Genomic DNA, 24,974 nt, shown 5'->3' with positions numbered 1-24,974 from the left:
CTTTGTCCATCCTGGTTTCCATCATGGCCAAGCAGACCACACTGCAGGGTTGAAGTCTCCGGCACCGTGTAAGCACCATGCTTTGTGTTGGTGATGGTGAGTCCCTCACTTTACCAGGTAGTATAGGGTTGGCAGCATATTGTGGATGTTACGGCGCTTCATCAATCATGATTTTCACCTGGATAAATGGCTCAGCAGTGAGCTGAGGGGATGCCGAAAAAGATCAGGATATTGCTTTAAAAAGACTCCTGGTTTGTACGCCATGCTCCCAGCAGCAGCATTCACAACTACCGAAAGGGGAAAGGACCCAAATGTCCATCAGCAGGTGAATGGATAAACAAATTTTGCTATATCCACCCGATGGAATGTTATTCAGCCTCAAAAAGGAATGAAATTGTGGCATAGGCTTCAACATGGATGAACCTTGAAGTTATCATGTTAAGTGAACTAAGCCAGACACAAAAGGATAAGTGTTCTATATTTCCACTTCTATGAGATACCCAGGATAGTCAAAGTCATAGGCACAGAAGGTATAGAAAGGCGGCCACCAGGGGCTGGGGGAAGAGCGTAGATGGGGATTATTATTTGATGGGGACAGAGTTTCAGTTGGGATGAAGAAGTTCTGGAGAAGGATGGTCGTGATGGTTGCACAATAATGAGAATGTACTTAATGCCACTGAGCTGTACACTTAGAAATGGCTTAAATGATCACTCATATGTTATATACACTTTACCATCTGTGAAAAGATTCTGGGACCACCTCAGCTCATCGAGGAACCTATCACCTCCTCAGCGTTCTTTAGCATAGAGCATGCTGGGATGCCCAAGGTGTACGAGATGATGGTGTGGAATAGAACACGAGCCCTTGTTATGGAAGCTATAGAAAGTGCTCAGTAGTGCTCCCCTAAAGCACCTAGTTCAATGGTTCTTAAAGATCCTATTTAAGAGGCAGATTCTTGGGTTCCCTTATTCAGAGACTCAGATGCCATGGGTCTCGGGTGGGGCAAGTACCTGCATTTAGGTCGGCACCCCTGGTGCTTCCATGCGGGAGGGCCACGCCCTGCACTTTGAGGATCACAGAAGAGCAGCTTCCGAGGGGCCTGCTGGGTGAGTGAGTTGTAAAATGCACACCTGAGCAACTGAATGAGTTGATCTAGTGCCCTGGGTTCTTGGACATAAACCAGTTACAGTTAGGAAGGAAATCTGCCCCCAAATTATTCTGATTTAGAAAAACTGGTACTTATGCATTTTTTTCTGGCAATAATTTGATGACAGGATGGTCCAACGGCCTATGTATTGTTAGTCTGTGATAATAAAATATCGTCAGCACCACACGGCGCAGTAGTTACCCTCTTACTCCTTTTGCAGCGGGTCATGTGCTAAGGTCTCCAAAAGTACTCCCTTAAAATAAATATAAACAAATTAATAAATATAATATAAACTAAAAAGAAGGGAACAGCCCTGCTTTACTCTGCTCAAAATTACTGGATCAAATCATTACTGCCCACCCTGTTGTTCCAATTGTGGTAAAACGGTGAGCGTGTGTGCCCTATAAATACCAGTGATGGAAAACCTCTCACGAATTCTAACCATTTCTGCTAAGTCCCCTTCCACAAAGTTAAGAGCCTAGGAGAAGCAGTAAGAGCTTTGAGCGCTCATCTATGTTTCTTGAGAAATGTCTCTGTTGGGTGATTAAGAGGTTGACCTGAATCAGCAGGATGGTGCTGTGCGTGGGGTCTGCTTGCTCCTCATGTAAAACATCCATCCGGCCTGGAAAGCCCCTGACCCGCACTTGACAGGGGGAAGTGGACCTACATCATAGGTAGACTGTGGGTCCTGTTATGGGGAGATGGGGAGACGGCACCCTGACCCATCCGTCCAGGCTCCCCCTCAAACCCATGGGATTATGAAAGCAGGCCTGTGGGATGAGGAACCCACCAGCAGGAGCAGGCTCAAAGTTCTCCAAATGTGTGAGGTAGGGAGGGGAGCCAAGGACCTAAGGAATTTAGAGATCTTGTCCTAAAGAAGGGAAGCCTTCGGGTAGTGGTTGATACCTGCGCTCCATAGCCTGGCTGGTAGGAGCTGACGCCCAGCTCTGAGCGCTGGAAGGGTGGGGACTCTAGGATTTCCTATGGGGCAGCCAAGGGGAGGTGTGGCTGGGCCTCGGATTCAGAGAGGCCTGCATTCAAACCTTCCCTCCCCCCCACTCTCCCACGCTCACATCAGCCTTGTGGGCCCTCTCTCCTTCCATGCCTCCTGTTCCCACCTATGTGAGCCATTCAGGTGTGCCTCAGCCCCATCCTTCTCTCCAGCATGATGGAACCACCATCACAAAGGCCTGAGGCCAACTGTGAGGGCCCAGTGTGGGAAGGGGTACCTTTGCATCCCACTGGCCCTCTCATGCCCCAGACGGCCAAGACCCATTTCTTCTGCCCATGATGTTCGTTCCCGTCAGCTGATTCTCAAGGCCCAGCTGGGTGGAAGGTCTTCCAGAACGCAGCCCACAACATCCTGTAGATGTGTTTCCAGTAGAACTAGGCCAAAAGGCAGGGTGGTGGCAATGGATGGTCCAGGGGTTCAGTTAAAACTGGTTCCCAAAGGATTTTCAGGGCTCTTGGGGTAATGGGGAGAGAGGGTGGAGCTTTCTGCAGCTTCCAGGCTTCAATGAGAGCAGCTCTGGTTTATCTACGATACATGTGGGACATTGATGTGAGACTTCAGCCTTGAAGAACTGCTCTGCTAAAAGCAAACATGTTATATATGCATATCCATGTATACATATATGTGTATAGACATATATGCACAGATGCTTGTGAATGATGGATGAGTTAGAATGATGCCTCATTGTTTGAGATATTTGCTGAAAGAAGGCAATACCTGTCTCATAGCAGGGTCTCAGTAAATTTTGGTGGGGGGAGGTAATTAGGTTTATTTAGCTATTAACTGATTTTTAGTGGTGGCACTGGGGATTGAACCCAGGACCTCGTGCATGCTAAGCACACACTCTACCACTGAGCTATACCCATCGACCCTCAATAAAAATCTAATGAATGAATGAACTGAAAAGTTGAAAGTGTGTGTTATGAAGACAGGGAGGTGCGGTCTGAGGAAAGGAAGGGGCTCAGTCAATTATGACCATTAGTCTGTTAACTTTTGCTCAATGGGCCACAGAAAACTCCCTGCTTATTCTACCCAGTTAAGAGACTCCCCTGCCATTTTCTTTTTTCCACCACAGCTCTGAAGCGAGCCAACAGCTTCCAGTCTCCAACTCCCAGCAGATGCCAAAGCTGGAGGAGAAAATTCCAGTCGAGTGAGTCATGAGCTCCTTGGGGGTGGGGCTGCGGGCAGGGGTGGGCAGAGTTGTCTGATTAATTCTCAGGGGCAGCTGTTCTCACTCCTCACATGTCCTCTCTGAGCTGGCCTCCTGGATGTGAGGGGCAAGGAAAGAAATGTAAGCTTGACTCTTTCTGCTGCTGACTGGAGGAAGGAATTTCCAAGGGATTTACTACCTTCCCTTCCCCCTCAGCTGCCCACTCTGGAGTCATGGAGCCTTAGCACTACAATTGCACTTGAAAGGGACCTTAGCAATCATCAGCTCCAAGCTGCTTGAAACACAGATGAGAAAACAGGCCCAGAGGCTTTATTTTGACTGAGTATACTGAATTGGGCTGGGGGCATCAGCTTAACCTTTGCAGTAGCGAGCAAAGCAATGAAGGAACCCAAGCACACACACGCATGTACACACACACACACACAAACGCACAAATACACACTGCCCTGTTCCTTTTTCTAAGCAGGCTGTTGTCCCACATCCCAGGGAAGAGCAGGCGAGTGGACCAGGGCCTGCAGTGGGTGCCAAGGCAGCCAGTTCCCACCAGATAGTGCAGTGACCACATGCACAGCTGCTCAGCATCCCAGGCCTGGCACCTTCCTGGGGCTGCCCCAGTTACAGAGCAGGGGTTCCCTCTTCCATCCTGAGAGAGGAGCAGGGAGTTGTCGCTTGATTCCAAGTCCATTGCTGCCTTCCACCTCCTCCTGCCTCACACTCCCTCTCCAGACTTTGCTGTAAGAGAGGTGGACCCAGGAAATCCTTGGGTTAGACAAAAGTTTCTAAAAAAAGAAACACTGGAGTTGGGACAGTGTGCTAGTTTAGCTGACTCCTTCCTTTTGAGTCACCGCTGACTCCTGGCCAGTGAGTCATTCTCCCAGCAACTGGTAGACCTGCAGGCCCTCTCACTGGGGCCAGGCTGGGACACGGGCACCTCAGCAAGCGGGCCAGGGCTGCACATCTGGTCAGGCCACAGCCCCTGGGACAACCTAAAATGACTCTTGAACCATCTTGCAGTCCCAGGCGGTAAGGGCAAGGGGAGGAGACAACGTTTATGGAAGGCCTGGGCCGGGCTCTTTCCATAGGTCACCTCATTTACTCTCCTACCTCACCCGTCCCGGTCACAGGAATTCTGCTTCTGTGTTGGTCCCTGTGGGTGCAGAGTCCATCTAATGCTTCCAGCTGACTTTACTGAGTACCACCAGTGTGAGGGGCCCAGCCTCACCCTCAAGAAGTTGCCAGTCTGCAGTGAGAGCAGGGAATCTGGTGGGGGACCCTCCCAGCAGGGTGGGGGATGCTGAAGGAGGCACAGGAGAGAGGGGACTGCTAACCAGCAGCATGGTTTCTGGGGTGGGTCTGAGGACTTCAGCTGCGTCTTTAGTTATCCGGGGAGTATCAGGTGTTGGTTCTCAAGTCTATAAAAAGGCTGGTTTGAGGGTAGGCCTTGAATTGGAATCATTTCTATGGATTTAGTGCCTAGCATGGGCCTGGAACAGAGAAGACACCCAGTCCTTACTTGCCGAATGAATGAACGAACGAACGAACGAACGAACGAATGAACAAACAAACAAACAAACAATGAACGAACTTACCAAAGAACCAGGGAACAAGCAGATTGGCCTGAGCGCAGGAACAAATGCCACTTGTGGGTTCAGCCTGAGCAGCTGCCGCCCCTAGAGGGCACTCCAAGACTTTGGGAGGATTTGAGCATTGCCTAAGCTCCAAATTCTGGGAAGCTGCACCCAGCAATCAGTCTTTGTGAAAATCCCCAGAGCCATCATTTCAATCATCTTTGTTTTACCCAAAAAGGAACCCCAATAGGTGAGGTTGGTCCTGTAGGAGAGAGCAGATTTTGGGTTACCAACTCCTCCATCCCTTCACTGCCCCGTTTCAGCTGGCTCTGGCCCCGGCCCCAGGCAGGAAGATGGAGGCGGCTGCTTAACACCCTCCCCCAGCTGACCATACTCACCAGGATGACCTCTGGGATCAAGCAGAAAGGTCTCCATTGTGGAGGGCCCAGAGAAGAGGCAGGTGACCCAGGGGGCTGTGGGAGGAGCTGTAATCCAGGCCTTGGTCTGCTCATCAACCCCCTTTGCATGATGGGACTGGAAGGGCGAGAGGCACCCAGGACTGCAGAGGGCAGGGCAGCTCTGGCAGGAGCATGCCGAGGTTTCCAGGAAAATAAGAAAGGGCTGGCAGAGAAGGACTTGAGTTGGTGAATGAGAAAGAAGCTCCTGGGACCCCAAGTTAGAGAAATCCTAGCCATGGTGGATGTGCAGCCCCTTCTGGAACAGGTCCGTGGCTCAGCAGTGCCTTGTGTACGTGGTGGGGAGGGAAGGGGATGGAATTAATATTTAGCTAGCACTTGCCATTTACTCTGTGTTTTGCACTGGGCACCTCTCTTTATCCCATTTTATTTCTTCAGCTTCCCTGTGAAGGAGCACTAGGCTTCCCATTGCTCAGATGAGGAAACTGAGGGGCTACAGAACTTGCATGGTGCTGGGCAGCTGGTGTGGGTGTAAAGGGGGTGGGGGTCCAGGATCCCCTCCACCGTCCTCTGAGGGAACCCAAAGGTGGGTGAGATTTCCCATCCCCTCTGCTGGGCTCTGGCCCCACCTTCTCCTCCCAGGCAGCAGCTTGAGTGGCAGGTATTTTATTTCCCCCACCCCCCTAAGCCCTTCCCAAGTTTTCTCCTAAAGACAGGGTGTGAGGAACATGGGTAGAGACCCCACTAGCTGGGGTGAGGTGGGGATGAGACAGAGAAGAGAGGGGGCAGCTCCCAGGTCATGACCTTGGGAACCCCAAGGCTTTCTGGTCAGCTTGCTTCCCAAGGTGTCCTGGCTTTGTGCCAGAATGTTCCCGGATGGCTCCTCGGGGGAACAAAAAGGCAGTCTGTTGAGCTGAGGGGACCTTGAGGCAAGTTCAGGAGTTTGACTCAGGAGGTGGCAGAGAGAGGAGAACGAGGGGGCGAGGAAGAGGAGGAGAAGGAATCTGGCAGGAATTTGGCAAGCCGAAGGCAGGAAGCAAGGCAACAACTGACTCACAACTTTTGCCTTTTTAGGCTCGAACCATCTCCCTGTGGGCTGAGATGGGGGTTTGGGTGATGGCAGGCCGGCCAGCCACCTCCCCCGTGTCAGCTCCTGGCAGCTGCTTCCTGCCACCACCCTCAGATCTGTTCCCCTGAGTTACCTTCCCCCCAAAGCGTTCTGGGGGGCTGGCTTCCCTCGGGGAAGTGGCCAGCTTCTCAGAGCCCAGGACAGGATGTGTGCTCAGACACGCGTACATCTGTGTATGAGGAAAGCAGGACGGAGTACTGACAATCCCCCTGCGTGGTTCCCCTGTGCAAGTGGGTCTAGAAGGAACCCTTGGGGTGATGCTTGGGTCTGGCCTGGCCTTGGTGGGTCCCAGAGGAGGAGCCTCTCGGCCAAAGCTTTGGGGAAACGGGCCGGAGGATAATGCTAAGAAGCAAACTGAAATCTGAAGGCTGGACACCTTGGAGGGAAATGGAAAAAGATCAGCTGAGAAGCCAGGAGCAGGGAGTCTGACTGTATTAGGGAGTTAGAGACAGTGGCCCTGGGAAGTCTCCGGGAAACGGCTCACAGGAGCGCTGGCTGGGCTGAGGGCATGACACTGAGCGGGCAGATCTGGACTTGAGCATGGCATCTTCTGAATCCCTCTGAGGACCGATTATGGGCATAGTCCAAAAGGGAGACAAAATGCTTGAGAGTTTAGGTTTGCAGTGACTAGGGGCTATGTGTGTGCATGTGTGCACTCCCGAGAGAGAGGGAGTGAGATTGATCTTACAGGTGACAGCTGCCAGAATTCCACTGTAACTGGGCTAATTGATTTCAGCCCCCACAGTTCAGAATGAGGCTCGTCCTCTGGCCCCGGCCGCACTCCTGTCTCCTGTCAGTCTGAGTACATCCCTGCATCTTACTTGTTCCCTGACTGATGGGAGGTTGGCACAGACCCCACTACATGTGCTTCAAATGAATTGATACTCATTATAGTCTCCCTCCCTTGTGTTCTCGTATAATCTCAAACTAACGTCTCGTCTGAGAACCCCTTGGTGCACGTGTGAGAAGGAAGAGCCTGTTTCCCTGGCAGTGGCTGCCTGGCCTGTGGGAGTGGTCAGGCGTGGGGTGGGCAGGGGCCTCAGGTGGTTTACTGACTGGGTGATTTAACGTAGCCCCAGCCCTGACCCCATGCCTTTAGGGCAAATGTTAGAGGTAGCTGTCTGTTTCTAAGAAACACCCCAGAGAGCCCTGCTCCACCTTTTGGGAACATTCGCACGTGAGCATGAGACATAGTGGCTCTTGGACTTTCCTTCCTTCCCCCATGGGAGCCTGACACTCCCACATCTCTCCTTCCAAATCCCAAGCTGTGGGCTCCGGGACCTCTGAGTCCATCTCTGGCATCTTCCTCCCTCTGACTCTGTGTACAGGAGCATCACCTCCTCTTTTCATGATGAAATAAGGAAATCATAACTCTGTAATGGAGAATGTGTTCTTTCCCTGGCAGATTTGACAACAACAGTAAACAACAAGAGAACCATGTTGCCCTCAAAGGAAGCTTCTCCTTCTCTTTCTCCTTCCTCGTCTTCTTCGCCTTCCCCACCATCTTCTTCCTCAGCTGGTGTCCTGGGGAAAGGCCTGGATCGGACCTCCCCGCCTCAGGTAAGTGCCTGGGGGCCGCACAGGTGCTAGGAAGGTGGGCTGCCTGTGCTCCTCCCACTTCCACACTGAACTCTGGATTCCTAGCACCCTTAGTCACCGCAAGGGTCAAGCCAGGCCAGAGAGATGCTCTGCCAAGAGTCCACCCTTCTTTACTTGTCCTTTTCGTCTAAAAAAAATTTTTTTTATTGAAGTATAATCGATTTATAATATGTTAATTTCTGGTGCACAGCATAGTGATTCAGTTATAGATATGTATATTCCTTTTCGTGTTCCTTTTCATTACAGGCTATTAAAAGGTATTGAATATAATTCCCTGTGCTCTACAGTGGACCTTGCTGTTTACCTATTTTATATATAGTGGTTCGTATCTGCAAATCTCAAACTTCCAATTTATACTTTCCCCCTTCCCCCCTGGTAACCATACCATATGATATCACTTGTACGTGGAATCTAAAAAAATGGCACAAATGCACTTGGCCCTTTCCTGAAGGTGCACCCTGCTCCTTCTCAGCCAGCCACTCACTCACTCACTCAGCAGACTTTAGGGGCATGGAATCTGGGCTGGACTGTGGGAGGCAGAGGCACCAGGACTTAACACTCTGCCCTCAAGGACCCCACGGAGGGCACTGAGGAGCTGCAGCTGAAGGATGGCGGGCCCAGAACTGAGGGTGCCTTTGGTAGCAGCTGAGAACCTTGGAAGCAACATCCCCCTTGAACAGAAAATGGCATCGCTGTGAGTCTAGGCAGGGCTGGACTCTCCTTCAGTGTGAAAGATTGCACCTCTGCTACCTGCCTGGCCCTGTTCTAGGCTCTGGGAAGCAGAACACCCGAGACAAAAACGTCCATGCTCTTGTGAAGCTCCTGTCCCATGACCAGAGCTCCTGACAGGGCACAGTTCATCCTTCTAGAGTCTGCTATGTTCTTTCTTTGCCAAGGACCAAGCTCCTGCATGCTAGAAATGGCCACTCATTCAGTGCAAAATGTGAGGCATAGTCAGGTTTAGAAGGGTCATCGAAGATCCTGAAGGCTATCCTGCCACCACAGCTCCAAGCCGGAAGAGTAGCTGTTTCTCTTTACCTTAATGGTCTCCAAGGAAGAAGAAGCCCTGGTTTCTTCGTTGTTGGAGGAACATGCCTATGGGTGGGATGTGCCCATTAGTAGGGACCATGGCCAAGCCAGGCACAGGGTATTTGTCCTTCCCTATGAGCCTGGCCACCCACAGGGGCCAGACCAGCCCTACCCTCACTGGCCCAGGAACTTGTCAGTGACTTTGCCTTCCCTTCTGGCCTCCCACCCAGGAAAGCCTTTGATCAGTGCTGATATGGGGGCTCTGGGCCAACTCCAGCCCATTCCAAGGCAGCCACTTAGAATGAAGAGTGATCCTCTGAAATCATCCCAGGTAGAATTCCTTTTGTCTAGATCTGGAGAGAGGAATGGAGGGGGCTGTGGACTGAGATGTGTCTTCCTCAGGTAAGTAAATGCTAGGAATTTCTAAATCACTCCTACTTTTTGTCCATCCCCTCCAGGTGACAGTTTACAACTCCCCCTCGCAGGTCTCGAGGGATCATTTCAGTCCTTCCACCCCAATCTTTCTGAGGCGAGCCAGGGCCCAAGGAGTACCCAAGGAAATCCCCCTATATTTGCCTCATGACCACGTGCTGGAGAGGGCAGAGTACTGCCTGGTGACACCTGGTGGAGACAGCCTTGCCAGCCCCAGGCCACCCGACCCTGCAGAGATGGCTTCTGATGAGTGTCAGGAGGGAGGGGCCCCTTTCGGGGGTTCCAGAAGCATCCACAGAGGTCCATACCCCATGGGAGGGAAGGACAGCTGCTTGCCAGACCAAGAGCTGTCTCCCAGGGCTGGAGAGGACCCAGGAGAAAGGAGTACCAGACTCAGGAGGGGAGAGGAGAGTGGGTCAGAGCTGGCAGAGGGGAAGAAGTCGGGCTTAAAGAAGCTGGTCCTCACTCAGGAGCAGAAGACCAGCCTCCTGGATTGGAATGACTCCAACCCTGAGAGCTTGCACCTGGAAGCCGGGGCACGACTTTCCCAGCAAAGCGCTGAGAATGGTAGAGGAGGCCGTGCGCTGAAACCAGTCCGCCCCTTGCTACTCCCTCGGACAGTGGGAGAGACCCTGCCAGCCCAGAGAGAGGCTCAGGAAAAGATGGGGACCCCAGCCGAACGGGCTCCAGGGGAGCGAAGTGTGGCCCCGCCCAAGTCCCCACTGAGGCTCATAGCAAACGCCATCCGAAGGTCTCTGGAGCCGCTCCTCCCCAGCTCCGATGGTGGGAGGAAGGTCTGGGCCAAGTCAGAGTTAAAGGCTTTGCCCACCAGCCCACCCCATGGCACTCGCTCGTTCAGCCTTTGGAAAAGCAGCTCCAGTAAAGACAGGGACCAGCAGTCCCCCAAGAAAGACAAGGCAAGCAGGGCCTCAGCCTTCTTCTCCCTAGGCGCCCCCCCTACCAGGGCTGCCCAGCCCTCGGACCCGGGCCCTCATGACCCTGCCCTCCGCACCCACAGTTTGCCCAACCGGCCATCCAAGATGTTTCCTGCGTTTGTGTCCCCATCCTACAGCAAGATGGAAGATGTCCCCACACTCCTGGAGAAAGTGAGCTTGCAAGAGACCTTCCCAGATGCTTCCAGGGTTCCCAAGAAAAAAACCTCACTCTTCTCCTCCCTCAGACTGAAAGACAAATCTTTTGAGAGTTTCCCCCAAGTATCCAGACCAAGAAAGGACCTCCAAGACCTCTTTGGCAGCCCCAAGGGGAAGGTGCTGCCCGTGGGCAGTGCCCAGGCCCTGGAGAAGCTGGTGCCGCCCGTCAGCAGCGCCTGCCTGGGGCAGAGGCTCCATGCTCCTTCTCCGGAGAAAGGTGCAAGTAAGTGGCTCTTTCCTAACAAAAGTCTACTGTTCAAACCGGGCAACTAGTTACCCTTGTTGGGTTAACAAGCAGGCCTCTTTCACCTTGTTTTGCTTCTCAAATTGAATTCTGACAAAAGTAGGAAAACTTGAATTTGAAAAAAATCTGAAAAAGTTAAATTTGGAACTATGTTATAGAAAGTTTTGAAAGAGACACAGAATCAACTGTAATTACACCACTTTCCCATTCATTGTCCATATGATTATTTTTCACTAAGTTATATATAAAATTTTATATCTTTTTAAAGCAACATTATATCATAGGTATTAAGCCACTTACCTTATAGTCTACATAAATGTGATTTAACGGCTATAGTATATTCTATCTAGTGGATATGTTATTATTTAATGAACTATTTTCTTATGGTTTAACTTATTGATATATACATTATATATGAATATATTTATATTTTATGTATGGTATTGAATGAACATTTTTATGCACATAGCTTTTTCTTTCCTTTGAATTATATTTTTTAGCATAGGTTCCAAGAAATGGGATTCCTGATTGAAAAATGTGAATTTTTGAAAGATTCTTTTAACTAACACTGACAACTTGTGCTTTAAAAGAGAATTGCATGGGTTAAGATTACATAGGATCTCTCTATGTTATTTCTTACAACAGCATGTTACAAATTTCAGTTGAAACAAGGGAAAGGCACCAGTTTATATCCCACAGCTAATGATGAGAGCACCTTTTTCATCATGCTGTCACCTGCGTTGTATATTATATATCTTAAATTTTGCTATTTTACTAGTCAAAAAAAAAAATGGTGCCTCTTTTAAACTTTTTTTTTTCATCACTAGCTTTAACACATTTATGTGTATTTGGCTACCAATGGGACTTAGGCTTTTATGTTTAAATCTGATTATAATTTTTCAAATTATAAAATTAATATATCAACAAATCAGAATAATTCAACAGTAAGGAGATTTTTTTGAAAGTAATGTGTAATCTCTCACCCCATTCTCTTCTTTGCCAAAGCATTGGGACATATCCTTAGAGAAAACACTTACATGATTTCTTTTTTTGTCGTTGATATTTGTTTGATTGCTTTAAACAAACTGATTCTACCATCCCTATTGCTGAGAACTTTGTTTTTATTCATTGTTAAAAACTTTTTTAAAATTTAAATTTAATTTTGGAGCTTTCAGTTTTCAAGCAAAACAATTATTTCTCCCTTTTGGTGCTTTAATCATAAAGCTATATAGATTAACAAGAGACTTTATTTTCAGCCAATTCAAGATAAGCATGGGCAGGCTGAAGTCCACCCTTTTTATTACATCATAAACTTTGTGTTGTGCATTTTTTTCATAGATAATACATTCACATGGCTCAAAATAAAAGGGTACAAAAGGCACAAAATAAATAGCCCTATCTCCCTTTCCTGTCCCTGAGCATCCAGTCCTATCCCCGATGACAGATATTATCATCAGGTTCTCGAGCATACTTCCAGACAAAATTTATGAATATATAATCAAATTTACATATTATATATTTTCTTTTTTGCACAAATAATAGCATGCTAGCGTATTGAATGCACTTTTTTAACTTTTGATTTTATTTTGGAGATTATTGTGTATCAGTACATACAGAACTTTCTCCTTAATTTCATAGCTACATGGTATTCCATTGTGTAGATGTACCATACTTCTTGTAGCCAGTCCCCTATGATGGGAAATTTAAGTATTTCAAATCTTTTGCTATTGCAAACAGTGCTATGATAATGAGGAACTTGGACCATTTGGCATATGTGTGAATTTAACCTGTAGGATAAATTCCTAGAGGTGGAAATTCAAGAACGGAGGATATGTGAATTGGGAATTTTGATAGATATTGCCAAATCGTCCTCTGTCAAAGTGGTTCTGGTTCATACTTCCGGCAGCAACGTATGAGAGGGCGCCCTTTTACCTGCGCTAACCAGTGTGTTATCCAACTTTTTTTAAAAATCTTTACCAGCCTGGTAGGTGATTGAGCATCTTTTCATATACTAAAGTCATTTGTATTTCCTTTTCTGTGATCTATTGTTTCTGTCTTTAGTTTTCCATTGGGTTGTTCATATTTTTCTTAAAGATATGGAGGGATTCTATTGAAAGGGAGACTTAGCTCGTTTCTTTTGGTATAAATTACAAATACTTTTTCCGGCTTCTTATTTGTGTTTAACTTTGTTTATAGTGATTTTTGTCATATAAAATTTTAATTTTATATGGTGGTTGTAGCAATTTTTCATTTTATGGCTTCTGGGCTTCATATAATAATTCAGAAGGAACTTTTTCTAAGTTTATAGAATGTTTTCTTATAGTTTCTTTTAGTCTTGTTTGTTTTAGATTTTCTTACTTTTATATATTTACATCGAGATTATCCTAATATAAAATGTAAGCTATGGGTCCAATCTTTTTTTTTTCAGATGTCTCCTTGGTTATCCTAAAATAATTTAGTGAATAGCACATCTTTTTTTCCTCTCTTACGTGAGATGACATGTTTATTATATGTAAAATTCCTGTACTTGGACTGATTTCCATACCATCTACTATGTTCTATTGAGTTGTCTGTTATGTGTCAGTACCATTATTTCCTTTGTATATTTATATATTTTAAAATTTTTATATTTTACCATTTAGTAGAAAGAGTATTTCATTATTGATCTTTTTTTCAAAATTTTCCTGGCTCTTCTTGCTTGTTTGATATTCCACATGGCCTTAGCATTAGCTTGTCTATGTACCAAAAAAATCCTATGAGTACTTTTATGGGATTAACTAACTGGTTAAGAATCTACTACTTTATGATATGAGTTGCCTATCCATTTGCTCGTATCCTTTTTTGTGACCCTCTAGAATATTCTAAACTTGAAATCATATAGATCTTATATATTTTTTATTGGGTATGTTCATTTTTGTTGCTATTATAAATAAGATATTTTCCATTTTATCTTCCTGCTATTGTTTGTATATATGGAATTTATTGATCTCGTATAGCAGTTTTGCACCATCTATTTTTACTGAATTCTCTTTGCTTGTGAAAGTTTTTCAATGGTTTCTCTTGGGTCCTACCCCAATATGTAGTCATAACATCTGCAAATAATGATAATTTTACCTCTTGTTTTTAAGTTGTGTACCTTTAACTTATTTTGTTTCCTAGTTTCTTTGGTTTCCATAATCTCCAGGACAACATTAAAGTAGCGATAATGGTTTCCTTATTATATTCTTAACTTTAATAAGAATGTATCTCATTAATAAGAATGTTTTCCCATCAAAGTATGGTGCTGGCTTCTGGGTTGACCCAGATGTATTTAGTCATTTTAAGAAAATAGCTAATAGCTATGTAGTCCTATTTTATTAAAAGTATTTTTAATCATAAGTGGATGTTGAATTTTATTAAATGTCATTTCAGCACCTTTTGAGATTATTGTATGATTTTTTTCTGCATAGTTTAATTAATGTTATGAATTATGTAATAGATTCACTGATACTGAACCATCCGTATATTGCTAAAATAAATACCATTTGGTCATGATGCCTTATTGTTTTAATATACTCTTCTGTTTGCTAATATTTTATTTAAGATTTTTGCATCAAATTTGTAGGTAAGATTAACCTTTAGTTCACTTATATCACATTTATATGGCTTCTGTATGTGCTGATTAGAATAAGTTGGGATAAATGTGTTTTCCTGATTTATTTATCATGAAGAGCTGCATTCATTTATATTCATTAGGAAATGGTGTGACTTCCTTGGCTCAGAACAGAATTGGAGTGCAGAGAGTAGAGTTAGGTTAAGGCTGACCAGCTCTGGAAATAGTGCCTGGCCCCTTCACATAGAAGAGATTTGTGTTCCTCAGATGTTCTTATGTTAGTTTCCTAAGAATGTACAGATTTTACCTATCCTCTCAGATCAGATGCATTAGTTTGCTTTTATTTCCTTGCTCTTGGCAAGCCAACCCCCCCCCCCAACACACACACACTCTACACTGCTCATGTCACGTTTAACTTGCCAGATACACACTTCCATGCCATAGAGGGAGAAAACAGTACTGACATGGAAAGTGAGAAACTTTCAAAGCTTGATCAAGTGGAAATACCTCCAATTTATAATCACTTGAATAAGAGCCAGCTGAAATTTAACTTTTCTTATTTTTATAACACATCTTGCCAGGTAAATAGTAAACATAGATCCCTCAGTCTTTAAGTTACTTAGGGGCATCAACTGATTTCAAGCACTTACTAGCGCCAATTTTATACATACAGTTTTAATGCTAATTATTATTCCTGTATATAATTAAACAAGACACCTTGAGAACATCTCTTTTTTATTTTTGTGTAAAATATTTAGTGCAGTATAAAATACATACAGAAATATTAAGTATGCAACTGATGGATTTTTGCAAGGGGCACATTTGTGTAATCGCCTTGGAGATCAAGAAATGGAACATTTCACCAGCACTCAGAAGCCTCCCTTCTGCTTCTTCCTAAATATAATGCCACCCAACAAAAGTACTTACCATCTGATTTCTTTCATCTTCGATTACTTTCACAGTGTTTTGACTTTATAGAAATTTAATCATTCAGCCTGTGGTCAGTAAAATTCTAAAAGGGCCCCAGGCTGTCCACACACTTGCCCTGTGTAATCCCGTCCTCTCGAGTGTCAGTGGGAATGTGAAGATGACGGCGTTCACTTCTGTACTTAGGTTATGGGATTTTGCAAATGTAATTAAGTTCCAAACCAATTGAGTTTGAGTTCATCAAAAGGGAGATTATTCTGGGTAGGCCTCACCTAATCGGGTGAGCCCTTAACAAGGACTGGGCTCTTTCTGAAGTCAAAAATTCAAAACATGAGAAAGACTTGATCCTGCTGGCCTTGAAGGAGTAAAGTGTCATGTTGTGAGAGGGCTTATGGACAGGAGGCCCCTAGGAGCTACAGGCAGCTGACAGCCAGCAAGAAAATGGAACCCATGTCCTACAACCACTAGAACTGAATCCTGCCAACAGCCTGAATGAGCAGGAAGAGAGCCCTTAGCTACAGAGGAGACCCCAGCCCCGTGGACTCCTTGCCTGCAGCTTTGTGAGATGCTGAGCAGGGGAACCGGTGGAGCCAGGCCTGAACTTCTGACCTACACAACTGTGAGATAATCAGTGGGGGCTATTGTAAGCTGCAACATGGTGTTCATGGCTCCCACAATACAAAACTAATCCAAGTATATGCTCTTTTGTGCCCGGCTTATTTCATTAAAATTATGCAGGGGGTGGTGGGGGGAGGGAAGACAGGTTGATACGCGTAGCAGTGGTTTCCTCTTTTCCACCACTGCGGTTTATTCCCTTGTATGAATATGCCGCTCTTCATTTGTGCAGTCTGATGCTGGGCACTTAGGTTGTTTTCAGTTGTTTTTATTGTGAAGAACGCTGCTTTCAGCACCTTATACATATCTTTTCTGTTGAGTACTGTCAAAGATAAACAAAGCTGGATACTAGTTAAAGTGGTAAGGACAGAGTTTAATGAGTAATTGTTACAGTAAGGAAGAGGGTTCAGCACGAACCGGACTCAGCTTTGATTTTGACAGAGGTGGCTGGATGTTCGACAGGAAGAATGAGGGAGTAGGGAGAGGGCTGAATGGGGGCCTCAGCAGAATCAAGGGAGTGAAAGGTTCCACAGGGTGGGCCCATGTAAATGATGATCAGGCCAGCTGGGTCTGCTACTGGGCGGTGGTGGAGGTTAGGCTTCCATCCTCCCTTGGAGACTGGGAGACAGAGGCCTTGTCCATCCTGAAGATTGCATTTGAAAGGACTGCCTTCCAGTTCCTTGGGAAGAACACTCCAGAGTGGCAGGAGATACATACACATCTCAAAAGGACAGAGGAAAGATTGATGATTGCAGGTCTTTTTTAGTAAAGGCTCCAAGAAAGGGTGGTCAGGAGGGAATAGACAGGTGTTGGCTAAAACCAACAGTAAATTCATCAGTCTTGAGTTTTCTCAGGCAGGTACTTGAGGGGGACTGGGTCCTCCTCATCTGAGGGATGTGGCCTTGAGCTGTTAGAAACTGCTAGTGTTTAAGGCTTTCAATGCAGGATAAGGTGAGTGGGCTAAACTGTTTGTGTTGAAACTCTGGTTGTTACGGGCCAAGGTTGAGGTCCAGCCAAGAAGAGGGTTCAGGGAGCTTGGCTAGAGTTTTGTGGAAGAGAGAATCTGTCAGTACCTTCCGAGAGTGGAACTGTTAGGTCGTGGGCTCAGGTATCTATGGTTTTCTTTAGTAGACACCATCAGACAGGAGAAGACAGTATCTTCTCCCACACTTGGGCTCACTATTTCACTCTCTAAAGATGTTTTTGATAAGCAGAAGCACTTATTCTAATGAAATCAAAGTTATCAATATTTTCCCTTATTGTTGATTTTTGCATTCTGTTTATGAAATCTTTCCCTACTCTGAGGTCATGAAGTTACTGTTGTATAGTACCTTCTAGAACTGTGCTTCCAATATGGTAGGCACTATTTCACACTTGAGACGTAGCTAGTGTGAGTGAGGAACTGAATTTTTAATTTTATTTAATGTTAACGAATTTGAATTTTAAAACTGAAGCAGTATAAATTTTTTTTTCTTTAGATAGAATTATATTTCACTTTGAACATTAAAATTTTATTATCTAAGCCAAGATGTGCTGTAAGTGTAAAATACGCACCAGATTCTGAAGACCTTGTATAAAGGAAATAATATAAAATATCTCATTAATATTTTTATATTGATTACATGTTTAAATGATAATATTTTGTAATTTGAGCTAAATATATGATTAAGACTAATTTTGTTTTATTTTTACATTTTTGTTTGTTTGTTTTTACATTTTTTAATCTGGCTGCTAGAAATTTTTAAATGGCCTATGTGGCTCATATTGTATTTCTATTGTACAACACTGTTAAAGAAGCTTTATTATTTCACCTTTCCCAATTAAGTCTACAACCAATGTAGGATAGATTTTTGTGTATTCTGTGAGGTAGGGTGAGGGTTGTTTTTTTTCCATGTTGTTATCCAGTTGATTTAGCAGCACTAAGTAAAAAGATCATCCTTTCTCCCCACTTCATTGTAGTGACACTTTTGTCATAAATTAGGCTGGTTTGTTTTTGAACCTCCTATTCTCTTCCACTGGTTGGTTTGTCTGTCCTTGCACCTGAATCACACTGCTTTCATTATGTGGTTTTATAGTAAGTCTTCACAGTCTGAAGTAAATCCTCTACTTTGTTTTTCTTCAAGATTGTTTGGATATTCTTGGCCTTTTGCATTTCCATATGACTTACAGGATCAATTCATCAATTTCCACAAAAATATTTTCTGGACATATGACTGGTATTACATTGACTCTCTAGATAAAATTGGAGAGAATTAATAGCTTTGCAATATTAAGTCTTCAAATCCATGGACATGATACATCCCTGAGGACTTCTGCAATTTCTGTCAGTGCTTTGTATGATTTTCATTACATATATTCCCTGGTATTTAATTTTTTTGTGTGCAGTTATAAATGATACAGTTTTAAATTGATTAATTTTGGCGGGGAGGGTATAGCTGAAGTGGAAGAATGCATGCTTAGCATGCACGAGGTCCTGGGTTCAATCCCTTGTACCTCCACTAAACTATATATAAATTAATTAAATAAATAAATTACTTCCCCCCCAAAACAAACAAACAAAATGATTAGAGACATTTGATTACTTGAGAATACTGAGTCTTCTAAGAACATACTAAAGCCTTCTATTTAATCAGAGTTCTTAACAGTTATGGATGTGAGTCCTTTATCTGTGTGCTTGCAAATATTCCCTCCCACTTAGTAGACTGTCTCATCAGTTTCATCATCATCCAAAGAATAGAAGATTTTAATTTGATGAAGTCAAACTTAAATTTTTTTAAAATAATTTGAGTTATTTCTAAGAAATCTTTCTAAACCCAAAGTCACTAAGACTTTCTCCTGTTTTTTCAGTTTTACAGCTTTTAGCTTTGAGGCTTGAGTCTATAATCCAATTTTAATTAATTTTTATAGTAAATAGAAGTCAAGGGTTTTTTTGCCTGTAGATAGCCAATTATTACAGCACTACTTGTTAAAAAGACTCTTCTTCCCCCACTGAATGACTGTGGCATCTTTATAGGTAATCAGTTGACTGTACATATGTGGGTTTAATCTCTGTGCTCTCTAATCTGTTCCGTTGAACTATGTGTTTACCTGACACCAACAGCATGCTCTCCTGATCTTGGTAGCTTTATAGTAAGTCTTGCAAACAGGTAGTAGGAGTCCTCAAATTTTGTTCTTAAAAATTATTTTGGCTAGACTAGTAAGTCTTCTGTGTTTCCATATAAATTTTAAATTTAGCTTTTTAATTTCTACCAAATAAGCCAGCTGGAATTTTGACTGAGATTGCTTTTAATCTATAGATCAATTTGGGAAAAATGGATACCTACTGAGTCTTTCAATCAATGGAAATGGAATATCTCTCAATTTATGTAGGTTTTCTTAGTTTTCAGTGTGTAGGTCCTACACATATTTTGTATCACTTTAGAATTTCTTTTTTTGGTTGTTGCTATTGTAAATGGAATGTCTTTCTTAATTTTGATTTTCAGTTCTTCATTGTTAATGTATAGAAACACAATTGACTTTTTATATTGTCCTTGCTAAACTCACTTATTATTCTAGTAGCTTTTTCTGTGAGATACTCTGCATAGATAATCATTTTGTCTGCAAATAAAGACAGTTTGATATCTTCCTTTCTAGTTTGTATACCTTTTACTTAATTTTCTTTCCTTATTGTACTGCCCGGGACCTCCTACACAATGTGAAATAGAAGTGGTGAGAGGGCACATCATGGTTTGTAAAGCTAATATCTGAGGGCTTATATTTCACCACATTCAGTGGTTGCTGTAGATTATTTTTGTAGGTACTCTTCTTTTTTATTGGTTTATAACATTATTTAGTTTTATGTGTGCAATGTTTTGATGTCTGTATGCACTACATTGTGCTTACCACCAAAAGTTTAGTTTCCATCCATTGCCATACAGTTGATCCCCTTTACCAGTTTTGCCCTCGTCCTACCCCCTTCCCCTCTGGTAGCTACTACTCTGTTTTCTGTATCTATATGTTATTTTTGGTTTCAGTTTTTCGTTTATTTATTTTTATATTCCACATATGAGTAAAATCATACGGTATTTGTCTTTTTCTATCTCACTCATTTCACTCAGCATAATACCTCAAGATCCATCCATGCTGTCACAAACAGCAAGATTTCATCCTTTTATATGGCTGAGGAGTGTTCCATCATATATATATATTTCATATCTTCTTTATCCGTTCATCCCTTGATAGGCAGTTAGGTTGTTTCCATATCTTGGTTATTGTAAATAATATTGTGATGAACATAGGGGTGCATATATCTTTTCAAGTTAGTTTTTGTTTTCTTCAGATAAATACCCTGAAGTCGAATAGCTGGATCATATGATAGTTCTGTTCTTAATTTTTCAAGGAATCGCCATACTGTTTTCCATAGCAGCTGTACCAATTTACATTCTCACCCACAGTGTATGAGAGTTCCCTTTTCTCCACACCCTTTCCAACACTTGTTTCCTGTCTCTTTGATAATAGCCATTCCAATGGGTGTGATGTAATATCTCGTCATGGTTTTCATTTGCATTCCCCTGATAATTAGTGATGTTGAACATCTTTTCATTTGCCTATTGGCCATCTGTATGTCTTCTTTGGAAAAGTGTCTATTCAGCTTCTCTTGTATGAGTTCTTTATATGTTTTGGGTATTAAACTCTTATCAGATATGTGACTTGCAAATATCTTCTCTCATTCAGTAGGTTTTTTTGTTTTGTTGATGGTTTCCTATGTTGTGCAGAAGCTTTTTAGTTTGATACAGTCCCATTTGTTTATTTTTGCTTTTGTTTCCCTTGCCTGAGGAGACAGATCCAGAAAGATATTGCTAAGACCAATGTCAAAGAGCATACTGTCTATGTTTTCTTCCAGTAGTTTTATGGCTTCAGGTCTTGCATTTAAGTCTTCAATCCATTTTAAGTTTATTTTTGTGTATGGTGGGGGATACTGGTCCGGTTTGATCCTTTTGCATGTGACTGTCCAGTTTCCAACACTATTGAAAAGACTATCTTTTCTCCATTGTATGTTCTTTGCTCTTTTATCGTAAATTAATTGTCCAAATATATATGGGTTTATTTATGGACACTGTGTTCCATTGATCTATGTGTCTGTTTAAGAGACATGTAGGTACTCTTTATTAGTTTAAGGAAGTTCCCTTTTATTCCTAGCTTACTATGAGTTTTTATCATGAATAATGATAAATTTATTCAAAGACTTTCTACATCCACTGATACCATATTTTTACTTCAGTGATGTGCTGAATTGCATTGATTGAATTTTTATATAAATTAGAAAATGTTGAACTATTATTGTGTTCCTGGAGGAAATCCAACTTGGTTATAATGTGTTAGCTTTTTATGTAATACTGTATTGGATTTGCTAATCACTTTTAGTAGTTTTATACCTATGAGAGTAATTGATCTGAAAATTTCTTTTCTTGCAATATCCTTGTCAGGTTTTGGTATTAAAGTAATGCTAGCCTTGTACACAAGTTGGGAAGTGTTCCATCTTTTTCTTTAATCTCTGGAATTGTTCTTTAAAATATTGCTGTTCTTTCTTTCTTTTTTTTTTTTTTAACGTTTGGGCACAAAGTCATCTAATGTAGAAAATTTTTTGTAGGATAATTTTTAGTCATGGATTCAGTTGCTTTAATAGATATGTAACTATTCTGACTTTTCTATTTCTTGTTTCAATTTTGGTAAGTCATGTTTTCAATAAATTTGTCCATTTTATCTAAAGTTTCTAATTTATGGTCATAAAATGGTTTATGTAATAGCTTCCTTTAATCCTTTGTAGGACTTCTTATCCCCAATATTAGTAATTTGTGGTTTCTGTCCCTTTTTTCTTAGTCATTCTTCATGGGGAATCATCAATTTTATTTGTCTTTTTAAAGAAGATTTTGTTTTGTTAATTTTCTATTTTATTTCTTCATCTTTGTCTTTCATAATTTGTTCTAATCTTAATTATTTTCTTCCTTTTTGTTTCATTAGATCATTTGGTGGTTCTTTTTCTAATTTCTTGAAGTGGATCCTAGAGCATTAATCTCAACTTTTCATTTGCATAATGTGTACATTTAAAGGTTTATACATCCCTCTAATCATTGCTTTAGCTGCATTCAAGTCCTTTTATTATGCCGTATTTTGGTCATCAATCAATTTAAATTTATTTTTATTTCTTTGATCTATAGATTGTTAAAAAGTATTGCTTAAGTTCTAATTATTTTGAGATTTTCAATTTCTATTTTTTATTACTGATTTCTAGCTTAATCTTACTGTTGTCAGAAGACATACTATGTATGACTTCAGTCCTTTGAAATGTATTGATACTTGCTTTATGGCTTGACATATCACCAATTCAGTAAATGTTCCAAGTACTCTGGAAAATAACGTATATTCTCTAGTTATTGGGGTTGTTGTTATACATCAGTCAATTAGGTCTAATGTGTTAGTAGTGTTTGCTCAAAACTTCTATATCCTTACAGGTTGTCACTTGTACTTCTGACTAACCAGTTATAAGTAGGGGTTCCCACAATTCCTTCCTTGGGTTTAATAATTTACTAGAATGGTATAGGACTCTGAGAAACACTTACACATATTAGTTTATTGTAAAGGATATGATAAAGGATATAGATGAACAGCCTGATGAAGAAATATATAGAGTGAAGTCTGGAAGTGTCCCAAGCATAGGAGCTTCTGTCCCCATAGAGCTGGGATCACCACCCTCCCAGCACATGGATGTGTTCACAGATTTGGAAGCTTTCCAAACACTGTGCATTAGGGATTTTTATGGAGGTTTCATCATGTAGACATGAAAAAATTTTAACTCATTTTCTAGCCCTTCTACCTTCTTCAGACGATGGGGGGGGGGGGGGGGATAGGGCTGAAAATTCCGAGCTTCTAATCATAAGTTGGTCTTCCTAGTGACCAGCCTCCATCCATAAGCCCACCAAGAGTCACCTCATTAGAACAAAAGACACTCCTCTCACTCAGGAAATTCCAAGGGATTTGGGAGCTCTGTGTCAGACACTCCTTTCACTCAGAAAAAATTGTAAGGGTTTTAGGAGCTCTGTGCTCTGTGTCAGGAATTAGGGTCAAAGACCAAATATTAGCCGAAGCTGGGAATAGAGACCAACTGCAGACAGTCCCTGACTTACAATGGTTCAATTTACAATTTTTTGACTTTATGATGGTGCAAAGGCAATATGCATTCTGTAGAAACCATACTTCATATTTTGAATTTTGATCTTTTCCCAGGTTAGTGATATGTGGTACCATACTCTCTAGCAGGCCACAGCTTCCAATGAGCCACGTGATTATGAGGGTGAATAACTGATACATTTACAACCATTCTGTACCCAGGCAACCATTCTATTTTTCACTTTCAGTGTACAATTCAATAAACTACATGAGATAATCCACACTTTATTATAAAATAGGCTTTTTGTTAGATGACTTTTCCCAACTGTAGGCTAATGTGAGTATTCTGAGCATGTTTAAGGTAGGCTAGGCTAAAATATGACATTTAGTAGGTTAGGTGTATTAAATGCATTTGTGACTAAACAATATTTTCAACTTATAAGGGATTTATTGGGATGTGACCCCATTGTAAATTGAGGAAGATCTATAGATATATTTCTTATTATTTTACACTAGCTTACATTAGTCAATTGGCTTTTTAAAAAGTTTGAAACTACAAAGAAAAATTGTTTTAGATTTACCGTCTCTTCAATTCCATCTGGTATATTCCTTCTGCTGCAAAACTTCTTTTAACATTTTCTGTATGCATGTTGGCTAACAAATTATCCTAGCTTTTTTTTTCTTAAAATAAAAGCTTTTTTTTTTTTTTGCTTCATTTTGAATGGATCATTTCACTGGACATGGAATCATAAATTGACAGATTTTTGTTGTTGTTGTTTTTCTTTCAGCATTTTAATGATGTTCTGTTGTTTCTTGGCTTATTTATGTTCTGATGAGGTGCCCGTGGACATTCTTATCTTTGTTTCTCTATATGCAGTGTATCATTTTTCTTTGTCTGCTTTTAAGATTTTATTTCTATCTGGGTTTTGGCAATTTTATTCTCATGAGCTTTGCTATGATTTTCTTTGTGTTTAACCTGCTTGTGATTTTTTGAGCTACTTGAAACTGTGGATTTATACTTTTCATTAAATTTGCATGATTTCAGCAACATTATGTTGGCTACTTTTTCTGTTCCTGTCTCCCTCTAGCTCCTGGCACTGCAATCACATGTATTTTAGACCATTGATATTATCCCATGGGTCACTGAGTTTCTATTCATTGTATTAGTCTTTTTTCCTCTGTGCTTCATTTTGGATAGTTTTTTATCACTATTATTTAATTTCACTCAGTATTTTCCTCTGCAGTATGTAAGCTATTGTTAAACTGATGCAATGAAACTTTTATTTCAGATTTTGTATTTTTCATCCTTACAGGTTCTATTGGGTGCTTTTTAAAATTTTTTTTTTTTTTTTTTTTTTTGCTTCTGTCCTCATTCTGTTCATATTGTCTTTTTAAATTCTTGAGCACATTTAAATTGCCCTTTTAAGAGCCTTGTCTGCTAATTTCATCATTTCTGAGTCTGCTTTTATTGACTGATTTGTCTCTTGATTATCAGACTTGTCCTGCATTTTTGTGTATCTAGTGATTGTTTACTGGCTGCTAGATTTTGTGAATATCACATTGTAGAGTATCCAGATTTTGTTTCTTTATTTTAAAAACATTAAATAGACATTAAAGAATGTTTGGCAGGCAGTCAATTGACTTGCAGATCAATTTGTTTCTTTCAAGGCTTGTTTTTAAGCTTATTCAGGTGAGTCTGTAATAACCTCTTTTCTAGAGCTAATTTGTCCCTATTACTAATGTGAAGCTCTTCTATGGTCTCCACTCTAATGCCTCCAATGTTTGCTCTACCCTA

General features: G+C 42.0%; 1 protein-coding gene across 1 annotated transcript in view; it reads left to right on the top strand.

The window, feature by feature from the left end:
• The window catches only part of LOC102507940 (F-actin-monooxygenase MICAL2), a 213,580-nt gene that overhangs the window by 150,663 nt on the left and 37,943 nt on the right, over positions 1-24,974 (top strand). Inside the window, 3 exon segments of the mRNA XM_032488994.1 lie at positions 3,236-3,310; positions 7,850-8,004; positions 9,531-10,878. Of these exon segments, the coding sequence (XP_032344885.1) occupies positions 3,236-3,310; positions 7,850-8,004; positions 9,531-10,878 (1,578 nt within the window).

The sequence above is a fragment of the Camelus ferus genome, chromosome 10 (assembly GCF_009834535.1).
Source record: "Camelus ferus isolate YT-003-E chromosome 10, BCGSAC_Cfer_1.0, whole genome shotgun sequence".
In the NCBI taxonomy this organism is placed as follows: Eukaryota; Metazoa; Chordata; class Mammalia; order Artiodactyla; family Camelidae; genus Camelus; species Camelus ferus.
The sequence above is the reverse complement of the archived record's forward strand: the minus strand, read 5'-3'. Positions and strand labels throughout refer to the sequence as shown.